A 26,093-nucleotide genomic window follows, 5' to 3' on the forward strand; every position below is an offset into this window, starting at 1 on the left:
GGGTGAAAACTACCAACACAATAAAAAATAGTCTAGATGAACAAATTTGAGTCGAATAAATGGTTACCCTCCAACATCAAGAAAAAGTTAAATATATTATCAACGTAATCCAATAAATCATTGTGACGATTCATTTTCAAATATTTTGATGAAATCAGGCATCCCTGCAAGCAGCTGATCGGTGTTGACAAACGAGGGGAAACCAACTAGTAAAAAAACTTTTACATAACACAAGGGGTGTACAGATAGTAAATAGTTCGCGCAGTACAATATAGGTGGAACTAGTGCATCACGAAAAATAATTTTTATTAGAATTTACTCATACTGTCATGTCTGTTAGTCTGTGGTTGAATCGTTTGAAGTGTATTTCTGGCAGCGGTGAGACAGTCGGTCACCAGAATATCTTCCAGTCATATTTTGCCACTAGCAGCGTTTAGTCAGCCCTCTGGCAGCCATGCGTATGCGGGTAAGGGAAGCATGGGAAGCAAAAGAGCAATTTATCTTTAAAATTTAGTTTTTCCTTGCTGCGAAAAAGATTGTCATAGCAAGGCCATCGTTACCTCCTATAAATTTAAAAATTAAATCACAGAAGTGTTCGCTCACACTCAACCACAAGCACACAATCAAATTCTGTCTATTCTACACTGATAAGAATGCGGTTTCCTTTTTGTGTGATGTTCGCTTTTTGCATCCCCTGTGTAGACATAAATCTTTCACCAGCGTGTAAGATCATTTCACTCTGTTGAAATGCCATCACTGGGTTGAACGATCATTATCCGAAGCCTCTGACTGTTGATCAGTACAGAAAAATTAAGGCAAATCTTAATAGTCACGTCACTGTTATCAGAATATATATTAAACATTGAATTTTTTCACATTTTGAAAGTTAGTTTATTGCCAGCAAATAAAACCGATTTCATCGACATGGAAGTAAGAAGAATTTTTTATAGGGTCATCAGCCGATATACAAGCTGTCAAATTTATTTTGTTTGTTTTTTCTCGTCTATCTTGGACACGCGCTTTTGTGTTTTTTTTTTGTTCATCAGCAGCATCCTCATCTACCGAGTAATTTTCTTTTTTCGCGAAATCCTTCCACCAGTTCCTACTCCGTGTACCGAGTGATTCCCACATTCACCGTTTCCACTGGATACGATGCTTGTGCTACGTTGCGTGGGCGATTTATTTAGCTGTTCCCATCTCAATAGTACTTTCCGATTGCAAACAGTTGGATGTTCAGCGGTGAAACTGATTCAGAAAGTTCACAACCAGCAGTAAAAGCGAACGTAGAATTTTCGCATCGTTGTGTGGAGTGAGAAAAAGCAGCGAAAAGTCGTAGTTTAGCTCACGTCGTGTGGTCGGAAAATTCCTCGCACACGCTTGCAAAGCTGGGTTCGTGATGAAAAAAGACATTATTTCATAACATTAGCAGCGAAAAAAACAGTAATTGAGTGCTTGGGTACTGAATTTGAATTCATTCGGGAGAGCTAGTAATTCCATTGCGGTTGTACAATGGAAACAATGACGGAATTTTCACCTGTTCAGCAGGATTTGGATCGAGGGTTTAGCAGAGGATCTTTGGTGCATCGAGTTTATTTTGCTTGCAAGGATGGATTCGCTAGGCTAGTCCTAGCCACTCTAATGCGTATCAAATGCGAAAACGATCGGAAAGCCATTGTGGAGCAGGTGAGCATTTCACAAAATGACCAGCAAAGCTTTGAATGCGACGGAAAGGATTTACGGCCGGGCCAATCTCGCCAAAGTGCATTCTCGAACATTGTATTTTTGCTTTTGTTTTGATACGCTAATAGGCGAGTTTTCTTCATCCGGTTATTCTACTTTAAGAAACTACCGTACAAGGATTTATGACTGGTTATTTGAGTGCAGAAGTGAATCTTCAATCCGGGTCTTGTGACTCGCTTCAGCAATTAGAGTGGTTTTAAAATCTTTACCTTTATTGGTCCGTTTTAATTCAACGCGTACCTCCTAGAAATTTCTTGTTACACATCATGAACTCTTGTTAATGGACTGTGCAATATCTGTCATCGTGTCTCGTTTACAGAACTCAGAACGTAATTTAAAATTAAATATAACGTCATTAGCATGATACCGTAGACGAATTTTCCCCTTGCTAAATCGAATGCGCATCGCTTCCTAGAACTGCGAATGTGCAATCGATTGGCGTACACTGATGCTAGTTTACTGTAACTTTATGCATGCTAGCTTGTTACTGTTATTGAATGTAACGCGAAGAAAGTTTTTTTTCTCTAATTCACATAAGTCCCGTCTTCCTTTGTTCAACCTTTAAAATGGAGCACCATAGCTTTCAGTGTCTAAGTATAAGAATTTCAAATTTCCGGGTTTGTGTTATTCCATGGATTTTGCGAGTCCACTCAATATAAACAGCTATCCTCGTTAAAATTAAGATAAGGTCGAATTTTGTTTCTACTAATATCTTATCAAATCCATGCGCAAATCGCAATACTAAAACGCCAATGTTGTTGAAACTATTAAAGTGAACGAGAAGATTTTTGCTGATCTAAGGTGTCAAGCAAGGTCAGTGACTCCGGAGATTTTGATGCGCACGCTATTCAGCGTCGACATGATTCGTATGTTATTGTAGGTTGAAGATGTTATGGTTGTTCCAATTCCGCTGTTTTTTTTCATCCGGTTTCGGCCAACGGAATTTTTCTTTGTCGAATCAAACGGGGAATTGGACGATCATCATCACGGTGACCAAAGTCCGCTACTTCTGGGTTGGATAATTACGCATCGAAAATCAAGCCCACGCCCGTCGCAATGTTTCAGTTTTGCGACTTTTCATCTCTTGAGTATGGAGAGTCGCGTCGCCATTCCGCATACCATTCTATATGAGAAAATCGCACGTGTAGATATTAGTGGAGTAAATCAAAATATTCTTGGAGCGGAATATTGTTCCATGAACAAATCCTTATGGCAGTGGTGAATAATTGAAGAACTGTTAGTGCCAACGTGACTGGTGCCAATTGCCATGCCGATGAGCGCATTTATTGAACTGCAGTTTCCATGAAAATTGTTCACAAATTTCTCTAGTTTGTAGATCTTGGCGGCAGTATAGTCATATGCAAAACACGTGAATTTAACCAGACCCGACTTCCTATTCCGGAAAAAAACAGGGCGATGAGACTTAAACTTTCTGGTTTTATTTTTTGAAGATTTATATTCTCAATTTAAATGCAAATTTCGCATAATCTTTTGCGTATATTTTAATAGTTCTAAAAAGAACCGATTAGTCATCATGTGTTTATCTACACAAGAACCCAAGTTCTGAATCACGATTCAGGAACCGAAACTTGATTCATTGCATAAATTCGAAATGTGGACCGCGCTCAGGATTCAGTTGCAAAATTCGGGCTCAGAATCCAGATCAGTTCAAAAATCTAGTTATAGAATACAAGTTTCGAATTTTGTACTAGTATGCAGGTTCGGAATTCTAAAACTGAATTTAGGAATTAAATTATGAAACTGAATTTTGAAATTAAATTATGATTCGGATGGCAGTTCCAAAATTCAAGCACGGAGCTTAGATCTAACATTTAGTTCCAGAATCCAGTTCAACTCATATTCTGATGTTTGTTTAAGAATTCTAAAGTTGAAATCCTAAACTTGAATTCTGAGTTCAAATTCCGAATATAAATTAAGCAACAAAACTCAGTTCCAAAATCTAGTCCAGAAAGCAGTTCTGGAAAACAAATAATAAATAACCTATCTACAGGGTCCGGCACTCGAAGTGTAACCAACTTCAGATCTTCGAGCCTGGCGTCAAGGCAAATGCGACATATTATCGGGAAAGTATTCTGGAGGTTGCTTTGAAGCCGTGGGTAGACAAACATTTCGGTGGCAGACCATGGACGTTTCAGCAGGACTCGGCACCGTCTCACAAAGCTCGAGTGAACCAAGAATGGCTGAAAAACAACGTTCCGAACTTCATCACGTCCACACAATGGCTCTCGAATTCACCAGATGCGAATCCAATGGATTATTCTCTTTGGGCCATTTTGGAGAGCAAAGTCCGAACTAAAAGATACACCAGTCTCGAGCCGCTGAAAAAAGTTATTGTCCGCGAGTGGGCCAAAATACACCTGCAAGTCACATTCGGGCAGCTTGCGATTCGTTTTTTGACCGTCTCAAGGCCATAGTCAAGGCAAAAGGTGGTCAAATCGAGCAAAAGTGAATTGATTCTGAATTTTGTATTATTTTTACACATTTTGTACTTTGAATTAAGTAAAAGTAATTTCCCAAACTGAATGTATAGCCTTTTTAATTGGTTACACTTCGAGTGCCGGACCCTGTAACTGATGATTCTCTATGTATCTAGTTCTATGTGTGCCTCTAGTTTTTGTTTTCTTGTTTTTTTTTGTGTCAGTGCAAGCAATTAGCATTTTAAGTAAATATTTTGGAAGATACAATGAGGGATTGAAGGAAGAAATTTTATGTGTCAAGTGAAAGGGATCATTTTTTTTACATATCTTGTATGATATAGTCTCATAGTTCGGTTTCAACTTCTGGCTCCGGAACGGTTTCAACTTCTGGCTCCGGAACCTTCAATTTCAAGGGAATGTTTTTTATAAGTGACGATGTAAAAAGAAGAATATACTTTGAAACTATTCAATAAGCTCTCCTAGTCTGCAAAATTGTTGATTATTCGTTGAACAGATAGCTGAACCGATTTTTATAAATTTATATTCAAATTGCATCAATTTTCAACTTTCGGTCTAGATCAGAGATGCCAGATCTACAGACGTGTCTGTAAATTAGTTGATTTCTAAAATAAGCTACAGACATGTATAAGTTGTAGACATATGTGCAGACTTTTGAAAATCACTTTTTTGTAGACATTTGTAAAAATTTACAGACTGTTTTTTTGCTCGCTAAACCAATTCCGTGTCACCTGCTTTATAAAATTCATGTGATTCCGTAGTTTTTGAGCCTGAATATATTTGAAATATCTCAGGTCTGGATATATAGGGTTATGAGCAGTGCGGTAAAATTTCATTTTCAATCGAATAATATAAGATGAAAACGAAATTTATGGCCGCTGACCATCAGCATATCCCTACTAATTCATTTGACTTTTGCTGCCATTTTCAAGTGAAGCTCCCGGAATTCATCGTCAGTTGAATAATCGTTGATAGTCATTTGAAGTTTTGCTTGCTCAGTTTCAAGTGCGGAGTAGTGTAACTTCTTCATTGCCTTCGCTCTTGGTAGTAAGCGAATTCGAACGAATAGAATTATAAATGGAGTAAAGTATTAAAAATGAAAACTGAAGGAGGATACAATTAATTTATGTGTATTCTGTGATTGATATTTCAGCAATCTGGTTTGTCTTTCATCTATTATCTTGAACCAATTGGAATGTTTACATGAACCTCATTTGAAGGCCGCTCTCACACTATTGAAAGAGATATTTTGTTACTTCAAGAGATCAACTGACGGTGGTTAAACTGAGCCTCGATTGAAGAGAAACGATTGATGACTGAATGCTGCCCGTTCGGGCCGTCAGCAAACATTGTGTGTGTCAGAGAGTGAAGTTTACTGCATTCGAGAGATCGTCAATGTGTTCCACATTCGGTTTCAATTGAATTGAATGAAGTTTTACAGCACTGGTTATGAGTATCAAAAATTTAAATTCTTATTTAGGAGTGACGATGCAACAACAGAAAAATCGAGATAGTCCTATTTAAAGCACCGATTTCATAACCATTTCGCTCAATTTAGCCTTCTTAGGCCGCTTCGGAGCACTAGTGCCGATTTCAGTCTATTGTTGGTTAATCATTCTGTTATCTGGCGTATAATAATGGATTTAGGCTTCGGAAACAGTAACCAACCGACACCAATCTGCATCAGCATAGCCGAACATGCTTACGAAGTGTGCTCGCGTTCGTCTTTTGAATCCTGAGTATGAAAGTGCGACATTCAGCGACAAAAAAAAAATCTTTTTCATTCGCAGAATCTTTTGCCTCCCAAAAATATTTTTTTTGAAAAACGAAAACCTTTTTGCTTTTCTCATATAGAAAGGGTATGCAATCGCTGTGAAACCGGCTTTTGAACCTAGGCCCAAAGGGTTGAATTCCATATACTACTCGAATCAGTTCATCGAGATAGGACAATGTCTATACGTGTGTGTGTATATATGTAACAGCGTCTTGTGATCAGGTATGACGTTCCAGAATACTTTCCGGATCCGACTTCCGGTTACGGAATTACAAGATTATTAGTGTTCAAAAGTGAAAATAACTGTCACAACCTTTGTATCAACTGAAATCAAATAGAAAAATCCTGAATTTCATACAGATCCGATTTCCGGTTCTGAGAATACAGGGTGATAAGCACAAAACATTCCATTGCAGAAAGAAGCGGGTTATCAAAATTGGTTGGTATAATCTTCTAACTAGCAGATCTGGTTTGTTGATGGTCAAATAACTGTCAACGAGTTGTGTTGTTTAGATATTTCACACGCACACTTGATCCATGTGATCCGTAATTTCGAGCCACGTGCTTAATTTGGTATCAAAATTATGGCTTACCAAATAACTCAATGACGGAATGCATATGACTGTTGTAGAAAACTGCTGCAGGCAGGAGAAAATGGTCTGATGTCATTTACCAGTTCATTGGCCATCGCGGGCGCATGTTTACAAAATCAGAAAATTTTCGGGGGGTAGGATCCAAATGATGCAAAAAATCATAATTTTTGAGAATTTTTTTTCAGAATTACCGTGCAACAGAATAAATTCAAATGTTTTGCTTGATAAAAAATATTCGACCAACATTTTGTAATTTTTTCGTGGAAAACTATTGAGAAATAAGCGAAAAGTACGTCATTTTGTAGCTGTAAACCCTCCCCAAAGTAACAAACAACGAAAAGGAAAACGTTGGGGTCTGGTTTTTTATATGAAGAAATTGTTTGTAAAATTTGAAAAAATTAGTTCAGATAGTTTTTGAATGACGTTGGACACGGATTTTCAAAAACAAAATGTTCTCATCCGATTTAGTATCAGAATGCGATTCTAAACCGTATTTACAGCTTATTTTTCCGTGCAGTGTATATCGAGAAATATTCCATATATTTATATAATTGTTTGGTTCAGTGTACTGGTTAAATACAATAAGAGATTATCACGATTAAAGTTAGATTCAGACGGTCCGGCTTCTTCCGTCACCGTCACCGGAACGTCACCGCCCGTCACCGTCATTCTGATTCACACGATCCGGTTTTCTATCCGTGTCCGTCATGTCATTTTCTTACACGCAGAATTTGAAGAACTTAGTTTCGCACAATTTTTTTCCACTAATACAAAATCTGGGAGCTTTTGAAGCCAATCGATCTGTTGTTTTCCTATCTTTTAATCGAATAAATAACTTTCAAAATTAACTAAAAAGAGGAAAAAACAAAACAATCAGTTCCACTCAACAACGTAACGTACTTTGCAAATCTACTGATAAGTTTAATTACTTATATCTGGTATATTTCGTTTAAGAGTGGGATCTTGACACCGAACACATACATAACAAACGTCAGCTCAATACCGTAATCATATGAATCGTGCATGTGCGCGATAATTGCAGTCCGTCAAATCGACAGTCCCACGACAAAAGTGCCTAACTGCAAATGACAGTTTCTCTTTGTTTACTTTTTCTTTCGCGATTTACTTATTTATTTTTTTCAAGGTAAAACTACAAGCTTTTGATTCATATTAGAAACTTCAAAGAATTTGCAATAATGGCTCCGTAATAATCAAAAGAGAAAGTAAACAAAGAGAGGCTCTCACGGTCAGTCGAAATATTCTTTTGGAGTAATGTTGACGGAGCTTGCCGTTGACGTTCTGGATCTCTGCTGGATCGTGTGAATGCGCAGAGGGAAAACTCATTTGACTTATTTTGACGGAGGCTGACGTTCCGGTGACGGAAGAAGCCGAATCGTCTGAATGGTACATAAGTAGACCATTCTTATACAGGATGAATTTTGAAAAAAAAAAACGCCCCATAGTAAAGTAAGTAAATTTTGAAAAAATGCCCCATAGTAAAGTAGGTTTACTTACTTTAAGTAAGTGAAGTAAGGTATTTTATGTGGATATTAATGTTCCACATCCCTTGCTAAAAATAGGTAGGTATACTCTATTTTCTGTATGTTTGAAGATAATTGAACTAAACATGAAATTGAAGTTAACCCTTCTTGTGTCCCATTTTGATCTAAAACAGTTTTTACAAGAATGAAATCGTCGATGTAGTAATTTCAAACAAGTTGAAATTATACACTTGTCAACATAAATTAGATAATATTCAGTGCGCAATGAGTGCAGCCTTCCGGTCATAGAAATGAGATTTATTGAGGTTTCAACGAAGTTTCTCATTGTTTTACACATTAAAACAAAACATACTATTCGCTTCTACCCAACGTTCAATGTTCAAGTTTACGGTTGACTCAGACATGATTTTCTTTCTCATGTCTCTTTCGATCCTAGAATAAAATAATAAACTGTTTTATAGTCGTTTCATCTTTTGATGCGAGTGTTGGTGGAGGAAAACCATATGACGAGTTGCTTGCATACGATCATTCGGCACCGGTTGAAGGGCGGTTTTCGATCCGAGTAAGATTTTCTCTTTGTATGGAGTATTTTTAGCTGGAAGCAGGCTAATAATAATCAAGACCGACTGGCGTCTGTACGCGAATCGTGACTGCGAATTATGCGTCAGCTGATTCCGTTGTGCGAGTCAAGTCAAAAAAAAAAATATTGACCTATGCGAACGCATGGTAGCTCAAGCGAAATCATGGAACGTGCCGAACACTTCATATCACTGAACAACTATCGGAAACGGTTTCCTTGTCCTGGGAAATCTTACTTTCCTCACCGAAGACAACGACGCTCAATTTTCAATAAGAGTATTTTCATACGTATAAAATAAAAGCCGAAAGCAAAAGTGCCAAAAATAGCACATCTTTCCGTGTTCTTGAATACATAACTCAGTTTACGGTTGTCAATCCGTCTTCGGCTCATCCACGTTGCTCTCACAGGCACAGGCAAAGGTGAGTAAATATCGTGATAAGCCGGACGTCAAGCTAAATGCTGCATTTTAATACCGTCAGATATTAATTAGGTTTTTTACCGTCACTGCTAACCTCAATCGGATGAACACATTTTGACAGTTCAGCAGTACTGTTTGTAAACATAAATTTCGTTTGTTTGTTTATTGACAAATTGGATCAGACCATTTACGGTTCGTAGTGCCTAAATAAAGTTGTAAAACATTTGTTCACGATTGAATACGGTTTGTTTTTGATATTTATTAAATAAAAGTGACTAGTTGCAAAGTGTGAAGATGATTGTTTTAGATGTGCTCTTCGATTTTTGTTTAAGTTTGTTTGTAAACAGTACCGCTGAACTGTCAAGGATGAATACTTGTTCATTTGTGTCGTCACGATAAAAAACCTAATTTAAAAGTGAAAGCCTCTGGTTTTCAAACGATTATTTTGACGAAGTGAATGTGTTTGTAAAGCACTTGTTCAAATTGCTTGTTTTGTTTTTTGTTTCTCTGTCGTTGTGGTGTGTCACCAATCAATTAAAATTCAAATAAAAAAGCCCCAAGATGTACTCATGTCAACAACGACGTTCGTTCACGGTTAATTTCTTTGTTGTTAGTTGTGGCCCATTTTCTTATGGTTCTTGAGCTAATTTTTTCATGTTTCGAGTACACAGGGGGGTCGAGGATGATAGTCACAAAAAAAACTCATGCCGCTCATGGACGTGCATTCTAGGGTTGTTGTTGTTACTGGATTTAAGGAACCAGATCAGATATTCTGTTTTTTGAGCATTTGTATTGTTTGTTTGTTTTATCATATATTTTCAGCATTTGTTTTAACTGTACAACCACAGACTAACAGACAGGACACTCAAATTAAATTCTTCAATCATTTTAACGGTCATTTCAAATATTCCTTTAGTTGGGACAGTACTCACATGTGTCATGATGGCGCCACGTTACCCTATCAAAAACATCCTGTCTGTCATCTAGACTGTGTTTATTTTTTCATTTACCAACAGAGTTGCCATTCATACAGAATTTCCTGTAATGTATTGATTTGTATACGTCCATGCGAATTTCATGCAGGATACAGATTTAATACATATTCCCAAAACTCTATACACTGAGGTCTTTTTTTATGCGGTTTTTTTTACGCGACTTTTTTTATGCGAATTTTCAGAGTAATGCGGTTTTTTTTTATGCGAAGTTTCAAAGTTACGCGGTTTTTTTTTATGCGAATTTTCAGAGTTATGCGGTTTGCCCTTCTGCGGTCTTTTTTTATGCGAAGTTTCAGAGTTATGCGGTTTTTTTTATGCGAATTTTCAGAGTTATGCGGTTTTTTTTATGCGAATTTTCAGAGTTATGCGGTTTTTTTTATGCGGTTTTTTTTATGCGGTACGTAAATTCGCATAAAAAAAGACTTCAGTGTACATAATTGTGCCTAATTCTCATTCTCCAACGCAATACAAAATTGAACCCGTTTTGTTACAATATTTACTTGCTTCTGGTCTGCCGCCATTTAATTTCGGGTGAAAACTACCAACACAATAAAAAATAGTCTAGATGAACAACGTTGAGTCAAATAAATGGTTACCTTCCAACATCGCGAAATAGTTAAATATATTATCAACGTAATCCAATAATTTATTGTGACGATTCATTTTCAAATATTTTGATGAAATCAGGCATCCCTGCAAGCAGCTGATCGGTGTTGACAAACGAGGGGAAACCAACTAGTAAAAAAACTTTTACATAACACAAGGGGTGTACAGATAGTAAATAGTTCGCGCAGTACAATATAGGTGGAACTAGTGCATCACGAAAAATTATTTTTATAAGAATTTACTCATACTGTCATGTCTGTTAGTCTGTGGTACAACGACAGATTGCTTTATTAGGCTAAACATTAAGCGTAAATATTAGTAAGTGAACAAAACTCTTTGACACAACGGTAATAACATTTGCGAATTTCAATGAGAGGAAATAGTAGGTAAAAAAACTGTTTTCATCCACCCAGTGGTGTAATTGTGCTTTTCTCATTAACATTTCACGAGAAATCGATGAAAGTTTCATATTGGACATTTCGAATAACTGTTTCCGAGATCGGGAGAGTGTCACAGTTGCAGTAAGTTTTTAGGGCCAAAAAATAGCCAGGCCTCAAATAAGAAGGTTAGATATTTTTATCCTTCACTATCATGGAAGTTGGATCCGGATAAAATCCAATCTCATTCAATGGAATAATAAGACAATTATTTGAATTGAAGCTCGACCGGTTCAGTCACGATTAGTTTGTTTGGTTATTAGCTTACAAGACCTGCACGCTAGAAGAATTTACTAACTAGTTTTAAGGAATTTGTTCCATTTCCAATACACACTAACAATAAATTTAATGAAAAGATTATTTCATTCTGAATATTGATTATTTCGATTAAACCAATTATTCGAGAATAGACGAACCAAGAACAATTGTGGTTGTTTAATAAATAAATAAATGCTTCAAAACACAATGATTTAGTATATAAATAAATCGAAACTTGTAATTCACCTCAACGAGAGCTATCAGTTAAGGTAAAAGTATAACTTGTTCTTCTGATTACTTTATTGCATTTATCATACCATTTATTTTTTTTTTTGAGCTAAACGAATTTTCTATTTGTTGAATTTTCGAACGGTTCGTCTGTTGAGTGGAATTCAAATACTTAGAAAATAAATATCGAAATTTCAAATTTTGACTAAAAGTTCAAACTATTTACAAAACAGTTCACAGCAAGGGGCAGATCGCTTAGTATATGAACTTTTAATTCATAGACAATTTATAAAAATGACATTTTTCCTTTACGTTCTAACTTTCCCTGAAAGAAAAGATAATGTGCAGATAATTTAAGTTCAATATCATGTACGCAATGAAAAAAATATCGCAATCAAAGTAACTTTTAATACACCGTTCGTTTCATTATAATTTTGTTGATATATTCTATATATCATAACAGATCGGCTGAAAAGTTCGTATCGTTTCTATGAGAGGGCGCCACTAGAATTAAATCCATGCCATTTTCAGTTAGTACCAACCTTCAAAAGATACGTGTATAAATTTGACAGCTGTCTGATTATTAGTTTGTGAGATATTGCATTTTGAGTGAAGCTACTTTTGTTATTGTGAAAAAAATGGAAAAAAAGGAATTTCTTGTGTTGATGAAACACTACTTTTTGATGAAAAAAAGTGCTGCCGATACCAAAAAATGACTTGATGAGTGTTATCCAGACTCTGCACCGGGCGAAGCAACAATTCGTAAGTGGTTTGCAAAATTTCGTACTGGTCATATGAGCACCGAAGACGATGAACGCAGTGGACGTCCAAAAGAGGCTGTTACCTATGAAAATGTGAAAAAAATCCACAAAATGATTTTCTATGACCGTAAAGTGAAGTTGATCGAGATAGCTGCCACCCTAAAGATATCAAAGGAACGTGTTGGACATATTATTCACGAATATTTGGATATGAGAAAGCTTTGTGCAAAGTGGGTGCCGCGTGAGCTCACAATCGATCAAAAACAACAACGAATTGATGATTCTGAGCAGTGTTTGGAGCTGTTATATCGAAATAAAACCGATTTTTTTCGTCGATATATAACAATGGACGAAACATGGCTCCATCACTTCAATCCGGAGTCCAATCGACAGTCAGCACTATTCATAACATTCATGAGCAAAGTTGAATACTACTTTATAACTCTTGAAAGTGAAGACAATAGGTCTTAAAAGCGTTATTCTACATTATTTATAGGCGATATTTAATTTCATCAGAAAAAACACACTTAAATATAAAAATGTTCACACCTCGATGTGGGCATCATGCTCAATTATTTTTGACATTTCACTTCTGGGTGCACGCTAAACGCAAACTGTTAAACATGACTGAACTAATAGCCTTTTCCGTCACGAGATGGTGTTAATGTGATGTCGTTTTAGATTTGTATTGGATTCGTTAACGTGATCCATAGTGTTATATAATATATTTGATACTACTACACCACCGTTTGTAAACATTTCATGTACATCACGAAGCAAACAGTTTCGATGCAAATTTCTTTTCAAATAAACTTGAATCCTTTGAAATTTCGCGCACATTTCGTGAAGTGGCGATGATTTGTCTCCACCTTAGCACCGTGTTCAACCAAAATCACGCACCGGTAACAGACATTCGTGCCGGTGCTGTGATTCTGTTTTCTTCAAATCGACTGAAAACTCGGGCTCATGTGTGCTCGGTGCCGATGGATTCGCTTGTGGTTTAGAAAACGAGCTTCGGTGTTGATTTTCGTTTTCTTTACCGCGTGTATGAAATCGAATACCATACACAGCGTGCTTCGTTCGTAGAGACGGAGTTGTGCTTTTTTCTTCCGTACCAGCGCTTGTACGTATCGGTGCCAGAGTTACCATATTCACAGATTTTTCTGTAAAACCACATGTTTTTTTGTTTATTTTGCCACACAGATTCTGTGACACATTCTGTAATTCCGGAACCGAAAGTCGGATCCAAAGGGAACTCAGAAGATTTGTATAGAACTATGAGACCATTAATTTGAATCTAAGTTTGTAAAAATCTGTCACGTCATCTCTGAGAAAAGTGAATAAGCGATTTGAAATTGGAATTTTTACTCTAATCAGCCTGTAATATCGGAACCGGAAGTCGGATCAAGATGTAGTTAAGGAATTTTCTAAAAAAAACACAAGAGCTTTCATTTGGATCTAAGTTAATAAAAATCGGTTCAGCCATCTTCTAGAAAAATAAGTATACATATTTTAATTTTTTTTGCGCATTTTACCCCATAATTCCGGAACCAGAAGTCGGATCCAAACAATATTCAGGAATTTTTGATGGGACCACAAGACATTTCATTTGAATCTAAGTTGTGAAAATCGGTTAAGCCATCTCCGACAAAAGTTACATATACACACAATACACACAGAGATATTTTGCGTACTCGACGAACTGAGACGAATGGTTTATGACAGTCGGCTCTCCGGGTCTCTGCTCAAAAATCGGTTTTCACAGTGATTGCAAAACCTTTCTATATGAGAAAGGCAAAACAGACTGCTGAGAATGCTATTCGTGAACTTCGTAAGCTGCTTAGGTCAAATCAGTCTCTTCTATCCGAACTTTTATGCCGGTTTTGTTTTCAAACTCCACTACACTGCTGCAGTGCTACACCTAGATATTTCGACGTGAACATTTCAAAAGGGCCTTAAAACAATTGACAGATTATATCTGCGTTATTACGCAATTGTTCGTTACATGTATGATACTATTACAAAGCTGAAGATATTTTCTTTTATTCTATATGAAAATTTGGTAAGTGAACGTGAAAATTTAGGTGTTATTAACAGAGGAGAAAGTAAACAAAGAGAATCCCACATTGGTTTATGTGCCCTTATGAAATGTTCACGTCGATTTTTGGAAAAAGATACGCTCAGAGACAGGACTCGAACCTGTGTTCTTTTGCAATCCGTGCATACGCGTTTTACCCTTTCCGCCACCCCAAGCTCTGATAGACACGGCTTTACCACACGACTAGGTCTGGTAAGCATACATCCGTACCATCGTTTTCAAACTGATTTTCGTTGTTTGTCTACGTAGAATGTTTTGACACTGATCGATTTTGAGGTTAGGTTTGTCGATCATCTGTTTATTATGGCACATCTGCCTGATAGCAATATGGCGAACTTGTCCCGTTATGAACCGATTGAAAAACATTAGTACTATGTTGCTAATAAATCAGTTATAGATATCAAATTTTGAACAAATGTTAAACTAAATTTTGATCTGACGTTAAAATGAAACCCAAACAAATTGAGAATAATTTAAAAACTTATTTTGTAAGATCTCGAGTCATTGTCAATGAGCAAACCCAAATATTTATATTGGTAATAAATGTTCATTCTATGTAAAAATGATCTCCTCCGGCAGTCTTGTCCCTATTAGTTGGGTTGATTCAAAAAAATTTAATGAACTGGAAAAAGCATTTGAATCAAATAAATATGAATAGTTTTTTTTATTCAAAGGTAGCTTTAATTGGTTCGAATGTAAGAAGTTGTATTCGATTCTAATGTGTGTCATATTTATCTGTCATCTATTTTTTCTGTCGCATAATCCTAACTGCATTCAACTGAAGTTTTCCCACACGGAATTCTTACCTATATTACTCATCACAACCAGTTTTGCGACTATCCCGCATGCAGACAGCAACATTCGACGCGTCAGATTTTACAATTTTCCGTCGGCTCTTGAATCCAACCGACGATCATAAATTATTTCAAAATACATGACTCACGCACTCTTTGCGCTGTTCTCTATTTCACTCTCTCTCTCTCTCTTCAGGAAATCCAAGAAGATGACGGACAGATCTTTACCCCCCTGATCGTTGCCGCCATGAATGGTCACTACGATGTGGTTCACGTTCTCCTTACACAGCTACAGCCCGATTTGGAGAGGGAAGGTTGCGTTAAATTCGATGGGCACCTGATTGAGGGTGCCACGCCACTGTGGGTAGCAGCCGGTTCCGGTCACATGAACATCGTCAAACTGCTGGTGGAACACGGAGCGGACGTTAATCATCACACCAGTAAACTATCCACTCCGGTTCGGGCAGCCTGCTTCGATGGGCGTTTGGATATTATCCGCTATCTGGTGGATCACAATGCCAATATTAACTTTGCCAATGCTTACAACAATACCTGCCTGATGATCGCTTCCTACAAAGGACATGCGGTGGTGGTAGAATATCTTCTCGAAAATGGTGCCCTAACGAATGAACAGGCGAACTGTGGAGCGACGGCATTGCACTATGCAGCCGAGTGTGGCCACGTTGATGTTTGCGACATTCTGCTAGACTGGGATGCTGTGTTGAAACGGAACGAGTACGGTATGACGCCTGTGATATGTGCTGCAGAGAGAGCCAGAGAACCCGTAGTGGAATTGTTCGTGAACAAACCGAATCTTTTATCGCGGGCTGAAAAGGTTGAGGCCTTAGAATTGATTGGTGCTTCTTTTGCTAATGACAAAGACAATTACAGTTTGGTTAAGGCTTTCCACTACCTCACTGTGGCAATGGAAATGAGGTAATCGAACGTTCAAGTAGCTCACTTTCTTCATCGTGGTCTTTGCTTAATGGAGACGCATAGTATTTTTTTCCCCAAAACTTAAACCATTTTCTCGTTGCAGATTTGAAGAACGCGACGATATCCTTCGTAAACCCACTCAGCAACCCGTCCCAGCTTATGAGCACTGGATTGAATGCCAAACGATGCAAGATCTGCGGGCAATCCGATACAATCACAACTCATTGCACATGGAATCTCTTGCCATTCGGGAGCGCATTCTTGGCCGCCACTGCCCGGAAGTAGCTCACTCGATAGTGTTTCGTGGTGCGGTTTGTGCGGACGATGGCCGATTCGATAGATGTGAAAGCCTTTGGTTGCATGCTATGCATCTAAGGCAGCACAATGCTTTCTCCATTCAGCGCGATTTGCTCCGGTTTGCTCAACTTTTCTCGCAGATGCTCTCTATCAATGTTGACTTAAGGTTTCCCAACGTGGTTGACGTACTGGCGGCTTGCGTTGAGGAACTCGCCACGAACCAGTTGAAACTAGCCAATCCCGGCCCGAAAGATGTGGTTGAGGTTATCTCGGAGGAGTACGAGCTAAATATCGTGACGGTGTTATATTTGATCACTATCATTACCAAATTAATGAAAATGAAAAACATTGAAATTATGGAGGACAACATAAAGGACGTATATCGGTTGGTTTATAAACTTAACCGGATGTCGGTGCGACTGAGAGACGATCAAACGTTGCTGCACCTATCAGTGAATGGAGTCACGCCGGTCGATGATTTCCACACGGATGATATTTGCCGGTAAGATAGTACATACATAAAATTAAAATTTTCTTAATTTGAAATGGGTTTCAAAAAATCCTGAATATATAAACAAAAATTCTCGCAGAACGAAACGTTCGGTGTGCATGTTGTAATTGATTACGAATGAATCAGAGCATCATCACTGACGCATGAATCCATCAGTTTAAAACTCAGATGATACCTATCTTCATCATAATTGTTTTACATATGTTGTAAATTATTCGAGTACAACATTCTCATGCTCCGGCATATACTTGGCTTGTACGACAGTACTCATTGCTTGTGTTGCATTCCCAGATTTCCGTGTGTAGACACCGCCAGGTTGCTGTTGCGTTGCGGTGCCCCTGTGACTGATGTTGATGTCGATCAAAATACCCCACTGCACACACTGTGTTCAACGGTAAAAACAAAATTTGTATCTTAGTTTGCTTTGGACCTGCACTAAAATTATCTTTCGTTGTTTAGCTTCAAACTGCTATCAATCGGATGAACGATAGTGATGTACTAAAAATAGTTAAGGAATTAACCGAACTCTTCATAGAAGCCGGCATACACATGGATGCGGTTAACAACGATGGTCTTAAAGCATCGCAAGTTTCTACTTTAAGTAAGTGAAACTCTGCGGTTAAGTCTATCAATCATTGTTATGCCTTTTCTTTCTTTCTCAATTTTCGATTAGAACCTGTGAGGACGCTCATCGAGGGCTACGAAGCACGTTTACTCAACCTACGGTGTCTAGCTGCACGCTGTTTAGCACTGCACCGGGTGCCCTACAAGAATGTTCTTCCTCAAACGCTGGAAAAATTTATGCAGCTGCACTGCTCGAAAAAATTATAACGGTGCTGACTATATACTCAACCATCCTTATAGCAAATGAAGGATTTATGGTACATCTGTGACGTGTATTTTAATTAAAGACTCTTGATCTGTATCTTGAAACCTGCCTTGGTAAATGGGTCCGGCAGTTGCTGTAAAAGTCTTCCAACGTAAGCAATCATTGTGTTAGCAGTAAAGCCGAAGGGATGACAGTGATATTATTTTTGCTTAAAAATTGTGCTGGCGTGGAATATTTTCTGAGCTAAAACAGTAAAACTGGATACAACAGTGATAAAATGTTTTTTGTAAATTTTGCTGACTGTTCAATTCTTGTACTAAAACAGTGGCAGGCATGTTTTTTTTTGCAAATTTTGCTGGCGTTAAACATTTATAGAACCTTAGAAAATATATCAATTGATCTGTCGCTAAATGCGTTTTTTTTTCTGACCGAAGTCCTTATCATTGAGTGGTGCACTGTTATTAGAAAACTTGACTTGAAACATTACCCAGTGATTCCTTATAAGATATTCTAAGATTAGATTGTTGTAGATATTTTAATCTTTCATTCTTCTTTTTATAATAAGTAAAACTGAAGGCTGAACCAAATTGAAGGCAGTCGGAACTGATCCAAACATAATTACCGAAAATAAAAAGATTGCCAACAGTATAGAATGTTGATTCCGGGATTAACGCATTTATAGTCTGTCCGATTCGTTTAGGTTCCTTATAGGATATGCTTTCAATCTGATGCATTTTTCGTGTAGGCAAAGTTTTCTTGAGAATCGTCCGCAATCTATACCTAATTGATCGTCCTGCAAAGGGTCATAAATCATAAAAATGTTCCTTAATGTTTAAAATCATAGCGCCTACTTTACATGCGGTAGTAATTCCGTTTGCCTAAATTGCACATTTCACTTTCCACATTCAAAAAATTCAAGAAAAATAAAAAAAAGTTATTCACATTTCTGAATTACGACGCTTCCTGGATCTTGGTACTCTAGGCGACCTTGTTTCCATCATCATCTCAAAGTTACGTATCACAATCAGTGCTGTAAAACTTCATTTAATTCAATTGAAACCGAATGTGGCACACATTGACGTTTACTTTACTGCAGTAAACTTCACATTTTAACACACAACCTTCGCTGACGTACAGACCAGGTAGCATTTAGTTTTTCATTCGTTTTTCTTACAATTAGGTTTTGCACGATGACTACACACATGAACTCTTAATGAATAAAGTTACGAGTGGTTTGTTTATATTTTCTATTAGGTTTTGCACGAACATGACATAACCTCCCAAAAATAAACAGAATGAACGTTTTTTGACAGTTGACGTGTACTTGTTTACAGTTTAAAAGTTCATCAGAAGTTCATCGTTCGAATGTAAAAGTCGCCTCACACTCAACAGATTCATACATATATCGCTCATTGATGCTGGAAACACATACAGGGCAATCTTTAGTTATTTTCACTGTGGAATACGTTTTTAACAGGCACTTTTTCGTCATTTTTTCAATTTTTAACTTGCAGTCGCAAAACAAAACAAGTACACGGCAACTGTCAAAGATGAACTTGATTCATCGGCAGTTCATTTGTGTCGTCATCGTGCAAAACCTAATAACAAATTAACGTAAACAAACTACCGATACTGTCAAATAATGTTCATTCAGTGAATTTTGTGAGGTTATGTCATGTTCGTGCAAAATCAAATCGAAGCTCAGTTAAACCACCACCGTCAGTTAATCTCTTGAAATAAAATATCTAACAATTGAATGAGAAAGCGGCCTTCAAACGTGGTTCATTAAACATTCGAATTGGTTCAAGGTAAACCAGTCATGATAACTGAAATCCCGATGAACATTAGAAAAGGTCCCAAGTGCAAATGACAGTTTCTCTTGGTTTACTTTTCTCGTAGTTGTCTTCAAATATCGATTACAAAGGAAACATAAATTAATTGTTTCCACTTTCAGTTTTCATTTTTAATACTGTAATAGTGTTAAGCCTTATTGTATCTGTTGGATCATTGTAATCTGTTGATACGAAATATGAAGGGGGTTTTATGCCTGCTGGGGAGAGAGATTGCCAAATTTCATCTCCATCGGGCTTTTTCCTGCTCCCAAAAAAAAACAAAATAAACTTTGAAACACATCTCAATACATTTCAAACAGTCGAAAATTATCGATTTAAACTTGCTGGTGATAATCGAAAACTCGAATGAGAACCGCCACCTTCTATGTCTAGAATTGATGTTTATACCTATTCATTCTAACTTGCTCACTACCAACAGTGAAGACAACGAAGCAGGTAGACTATTTGGCACTTGAATTTGAGCAAGTAAATCTTCAAGTTACTAGGTGCGTTGAAATCTGGGAGCTTTATTTGAGTATGGCAACAAAAGTCAAATGGATATGCTAGCAGTTTACGAACCATAAATTTCATTTTCATCGAATAATATTCGATTGAAATAAAGTTTTACCGCACTGATCACAATATTAACGTCTTCAGTGAAACTGAAGAATTTGATGTAGAAACTCTCGTAATGAAGTATTACGACTGATTCTAATGTTCACTATAAAACTATTAGAACCCGGCGAAAGACCATAGTAAGGTTGAAACCGGGTATAAATAAACTTTAAATTAATTAAATAAAAACTATTAGAAAAAGGCAATACAATCGGCATTGTTTATTGAATAGCAGCATCAATTTCCTAAAATTTCAATTACTAAAAATGATATTGACAATATCGTAAAACTTTTAAACAGATTATTTTGTTTGTTATAGATTTCCGTGCATCGACACTGTCAAGCTGTTGCTCAGTTGCGGTGCTTCTGTTGCCGTAGTAGATGCCCGTCAAAACACTCCGCTGCACACACTTTGTCTCACGGTAAGCAATCAATTTTTATAACGTAAAGAAATACTCATAGTTGAGTTATTTTCAATAAAACTTATTGGATTTTGTAACGTCACTGTTAACCTCAATTCATTTGACATAACCTCACAAATGGGTTGAATGAATGACGTTTGACAGTTATTAGATTTTTTATCGTGACGTCACAAATAAACAGAAATTCATCCTTGACAATTCAGTGGTACAGTTTACAAACAAGCTTAAACAAACTCGAGGTACACATCTCAAACAATCATCTTTACACTTCACAACTAGCTACTTTCATTTATTAAATCTTTAAAACGAACCGTAGCCAACGTGAACGTGAACGGTCTCATCCGTTTGTCAACAGACAAAGGTAAAAAAGTCTTTACAAACAGTACCGCTGAACTGTCAAAATGTATTCATCCGATTGAGCTTAGCAGTGACGACAAAAAACCTAATTAAGTTTTGCACAAACATAACATAACCTCACAAAAACTAACTTTTTTTGACAGTAGCCGGGTATTTTTCTACAGTTTAGAAGTTCATCAGAGGTTCCGCATTTGAATTTAATAATTGCAAGTCGCCTCACACTAAACAGATTTATACAAATATCGCTCCTTGACGCTGGAAACGCATACAAGGCAATCTTTTTAGGTCTTTTCACTGTGGAACACGTTTTTACCAGACACTTTTTCGTCATTTTTGAATTTTTAATTTGCAGTCGCAAAACCAAACAAACACACGGCAGCTATCAAAGATGAACTTGATTCATTGGCAGTTCATTTGTGTCGTCATCGTGCAAAACCTAATTAGGTTTTGCACGATGACTACACAAATTAGGTTTTGCACGATGACTACTCGAATGAACTACCAATGAACTGCCGATGAATCAAGTTCACCTTTTGACAGCTATCAGTGGTTTGTTTACATATCTATTAACACGTATTCAAATTAGAATGAACGCAATGAACACATAAACAAACCACTGATAGCTGTCAAAATTGATTCATTTTGTTAATTTTTGTGAGGTTATGTTATGTTCGTGCAAAACCTAATAAACTGTCGATTAATCAAATTTATCTTTGACAGCTATCGGTGGTTTGTTTACATGTCAAATAACACGCATTAGGTTTTGCACGATGACGACACGATTGAACTGCCAATGAATCAATTTCATATTTTGACAGCTATCAGTGGTTTGTTTACACTATTAACACTCATTCAAATTAAAAAGAACACATGAAAAAACCACTACTAGCTGTCAAAATTGGTTCATTTTGTTCATTTTTGTGAGGTTATGTCATGTTCGTGCAAAACCTAATTCAAAATAGAATAAATATATGAACAAACCACTGATAGCTGTTAAACGGGGCTCATCCAGCTCATTTTATGCGGCTATGTCATGTTCGTGCAAAACATATTGGATTTTGTATGATATTGAACCTATTTGTCTGACGAGGATGCAATCAGTCCTGCTGAATTATTTCAAAAATTGAGATTTGCTGTAAAAATGAACTTAATTTTATTTCTGTGAGGTTATGTCGTGTTAATCTAAACCGTGTAAATTGAACTGTCAGAAGCAGCCCTTACATGAGAATTATTAATGTCATTTTTAATGATCGCTAAGTAATGATATTCCAAATTTGCATGGAGAACTCGTCATTACTGCACCTTACACGTTCATTAAAATAATCACCCTCATTCTTGTTTACGGCCGTATGCGATACGTTCGAAAGTATAGCAAATTCGTATTCCCGTTTACGTTCGAATCAATCACACTTTTAAACATCGTACATGCATAAAAACAACGCCCATCCAACTTTAAACTATATGTTCTGGTACAGATTTGAGTTGTAAATAAAAATCTTTGACATCATTTGTTATTTGACTTGTTTTTTTCACTGATTTTGTATCATCATGTTTGCTTACGTCCGTATCGACCATACGACGAACACATGCTTTCGAACGAACATTCACAAGCCATTCTTGTTTTCACTCGAACGTGTACGTACGCGATTCCTGTGCAAAAGAAGGATCGGTAGCGCAGGTAGTTTTTTAAGGAAGATTGCAAGCATCAAGGAAGTGACGAATGCTACATAATAAATAAATATCGTACTCAGGACCAATTTTATTCAAATCGGTAAATGAAATTTTCAAATTAAACTTCGTGCAAAGTAAAAAAAAGCATTTGAAATAGCAGTCCGATCAGTAGTATCTGCGAAAAATATGTTGCATTTTTCTTGCAATTTTGTCATGTTTTCGATAGCCTACATATTTATTTCATTGGTAAAATCATTTATTTATTTCTTATTGGGTTCATCGGACATATGTCTAAATGAACCGACAGAGTGGGAAAAAGCCCATATGAGTTGAACAAATTTCATGCACTTCTCAGACAGGCGCAAAAACCACTATCTTTTAAACAACAAACACAAAACAAAAAGTAATTACAATGCGTCAAGTGAAATAAATTAACACATAGAAAAAAAACAGTCCTTATAATATAGTTCGTTTCATTCTTTCTGCGAAGCGACGGGAAGGCTCATCAAACTCAAAAATTGTTTCAACAGAAGAAAAAGCTCGTGTGCACGCAGTTATAGGTTCGTTACTTCCAAATAAAGTCCTGTGAAATCCGTTTTGAAGTAGAGTCGTATATCGCAATGGTCTGCTTGGTACTCGAAAACTAATTTTGCTACGCAATTCTGGAGCATCGATCTCCCCGTTTATTAATTTCGCAATAGTCAATGCCTGTTGAATTTTTCTTCGGCGCTGTAGAGTATCGATTCCCAATAATTGGCATCTGTCCGGGTATGGTGGCAAGTTTACAGGATCTCTCCAAGGCAAATGTCGTAATGCCATGCGAACAAAACGTTTCTGAACACGTTCAATTCTAAGGCTCCACGATATTTGATACGGACACCAGATTACTGAAGCATTTTCCAGAATCGGGCGGACGAGTGAGCAATATAAAGCCTTCAAGCAAAGCGGATCTTTGAAGTCTTTAGCAATTTTAGAGATGAATCCCAGCTGACGGGAAGCTTTCGAAATAACTAACGACCGTTGGACATCGAACGTCAATTTTGCATCCAGTTGTACACCAAGATCACACATCATGCATTTAATATAAAAGAAAGCATGTTTACCCATGGCGTATTTTCCATAAAGTACTTAATAGATGCAAAATTGATGCGTAAAAACTTTGAACCTCGCATACATTCAAAGGCTCCCCAGAAAAAGCAGCATTTTACTATACTGCTATGCTTTCTAAATGATTTATGCAAAACACAAATTTATGATTTGATTACAAATCACCTTTAGATTCGAAAATAATGTTGTTAGAGATTGGTTAAACTTTTTTCAATGTGTTCGAACGGTTGATTCGCAACATTAAACTGACGAATCGAAACCACGGCATTTCGTCTATTCGTCCGTAAACGGGAATGGGACATTTCGTTCGTACGAATGATGTTCGAATACACGTTTCGTTTGAAACTGAAATGGCATACATTCTAGCGTTCCGCATATGGTTAATCACATGAATTGGACTGATTACATCAAGCCTTAGCATTTATTTTAAGAAGTTTACTGATATTTGAATATTTTGTGGCAAACGAGTCGCGTTCGAATTCATTCGAGTGAAAACAAGAATGGCTTATTCGTATTCGTTCGAAAGTACCCGTTCGTCGTATTGCGGATACGGACGTAAACAAGAATGAGGGTGAATATTATTTTCTAGTAATGCCACTTTTAATGATCGTCCGCTAGAAGATTGAGGTTTGCTGTCACGTTTAAAAAAAAACCTAAGACGTGCATGTAAACAGTATCAGTGAACTAAAACAATTTTGGTTAGATAAAGCTAAAATTTTATAAAAATTTTCTCCCATCATTTAGATGCAAACAGCCTACATTCGAATGACTGACAATGACGTGAAGGATATAGTTAAGGATTTAATCGAAGTTTTCATTGATGCTGGTGTACATCTAGATGCGGTTAACAGTGACCGTCTTAAGGCATCACAAGCTTGTACTCAGCGTAAGTAGGGTTTTGCCATTATAAAGATGTATTGGTTTTAATATGCATATACTTTTGTGCGTTTTGCCTAACTTCATATTGCAGAGTCGGTGAGTTCATTTATCAAGCGCTGCGAGGCACGTTTTATCAACCTACAGTGCCTGGCTGCACGTTGCATAGGTCAACATAACATCGCTTACAAGGATATGATTCCACGTAGGCTGCAATCGTTTGTGATACAGCATTGCTCGGAGAAGTTATAGGTATTCAGGTAAAAACTTTAACTTGTTGTGTACTGTGAAAGTATTCCGATCTTGCAATCAAACATCGAAGCTTAGCGCCAGTGGAATAAAACGTGAGTTCCTTTTAGTATGATGATGTACGTTATACAAATAAATATGCGAATAAATTACGGTCGACTATATTTTCTCTATTCGAAATTTCTTGTTAAAACATGCCAATATCATACTAAGTTCAAATGGTATAATTGATTCTGAAGACTGAAAGTTAGGATATGATTCGTAAGAAATATGGATGCAGACTGAAGTATTGGTAGGATCAGAAAATGTTATATGTTTCTAATAAAAATTGAAGAACACTATCTTATTACGCAACGTATATTTGCCATTTGCAAGCTATCGAAAGTCTTTCTGCATTGTTGCGGTTCATTTCATGAAACATTGCATTGAGGTGGGACTGGTCGAACAACGGTAACCCCGGAACACGATGTACTCTGTGTATGAGATATGAAGAAGAACAAGAGAAAAGGTCCCAAGTGCAAATGAGAGTTTCTCTATGTTTACTTGTTCTTTCGATTATTACTGTCCTTCCATCTAAAACTTCACATAAACTAATAACAAAAACCATCAACTTTCGATATGCACTGTTGAATTTATTGGAAATTACTGGAATTTGTCGTAATAATTGAAAGAGAAATTAATCAAAGGGAAACTGTCCTTTTGCACTTGCAGGGATTTTTTCTAATGTTCACCAAGATACGTCACCGGTTTTGGATCGAGTTTATACCTTCCTGAGTCTTGAACTAAAGTTATTTGCATGTAAAAGCGGATCACAATGAATCCTATTTTTGTCTTTCTCTATTTAAATTTAAAGGATGAAGAATAGCTGGAGAAACCGACTTTTGATCGGAACTACGGAGACCATTCGTGTTATATACCATTCGATTCAGCTTGACGAGCAAATGTCTGTGTGTGTGTCCTTTTCACGTTTTTATTCTATACGCTCATTTTTCTCGAAGATGACTTAACCGATTACAACAAGCTCAAGGTCGAATATCAAATGGCTGGCATTTTCGGTTTCGGAGATATTATCGTAGATGTGACGTAATCGATACACCTCTTTTTATAAATATAAAAATAAGTATAGAATTCAATCAAACTTTATATACCAA

General features: G+C 36.9%; 1 protein-coding gene across 2 annotated transcripts; it reads left to right on the forward strand.

Annotated features, from left to right (window-relative positions):
• The first annotated feature begins 1,019 nt into the window (after window positions 1-1,019).
• On the forward strand, window positions 1,020-25,115 carry LOC131438411 (protein fem-1 homolog B). 2 transcript variants are annotated; one of them, XM_058608425.1, is made up of 6 exons: window positions 1,020-1,683; window positions 15,437-16,176; window positions 16,280-16,975; window positions 20,580-20,682; window positions 24,562-24,703; window positions 24,788-25,115. In XM_058608425.1, the coding sequence occupies exons 1-6, from the start codon at window positions 1,510-1,512 to the stop codon at window positions 24,943-24,945; spliced, it is 2,013 nt and encodes a 670-aa protein (XP_058464408.1). In that variant the 5' UTR covers window positions 1,020-1,509; the 3' UTR covers window positions 24,946-25,115. The 2 variants fall into 2 exon arrangements, with proteins under 2 accessions (XP_058464408.1, XP_058464407.1); XM_058608424.1 differs by lacking the exons at window positions 20,580-20,682; window positions 24,562-24,703; window positions 24,788-25,115 and adding exons at window positions 17,276-17,378; window positions 17,444-17,585; window positions 17,658-18,218 and having other exon boundaries at window positions 1,026-1,683.
• Window positions 25,116-26,093: the final 978 nt, after the last annotated feature.

This window comes from Malaya genurostris, chromosome 3, assembly GCF_030247185.1.
Source record: "Malaya genurostris strain Urasoe2022 chromosome 3, Malgen_1.1, whole genome shotgun sequence".
NCBI classification, from domain to species: domain Eukaryota; kingdom Metazoa; phylum Arthropoda; class Insecta; order Diptera; family Culicidae; genus Malaya; species Malaya genurostris.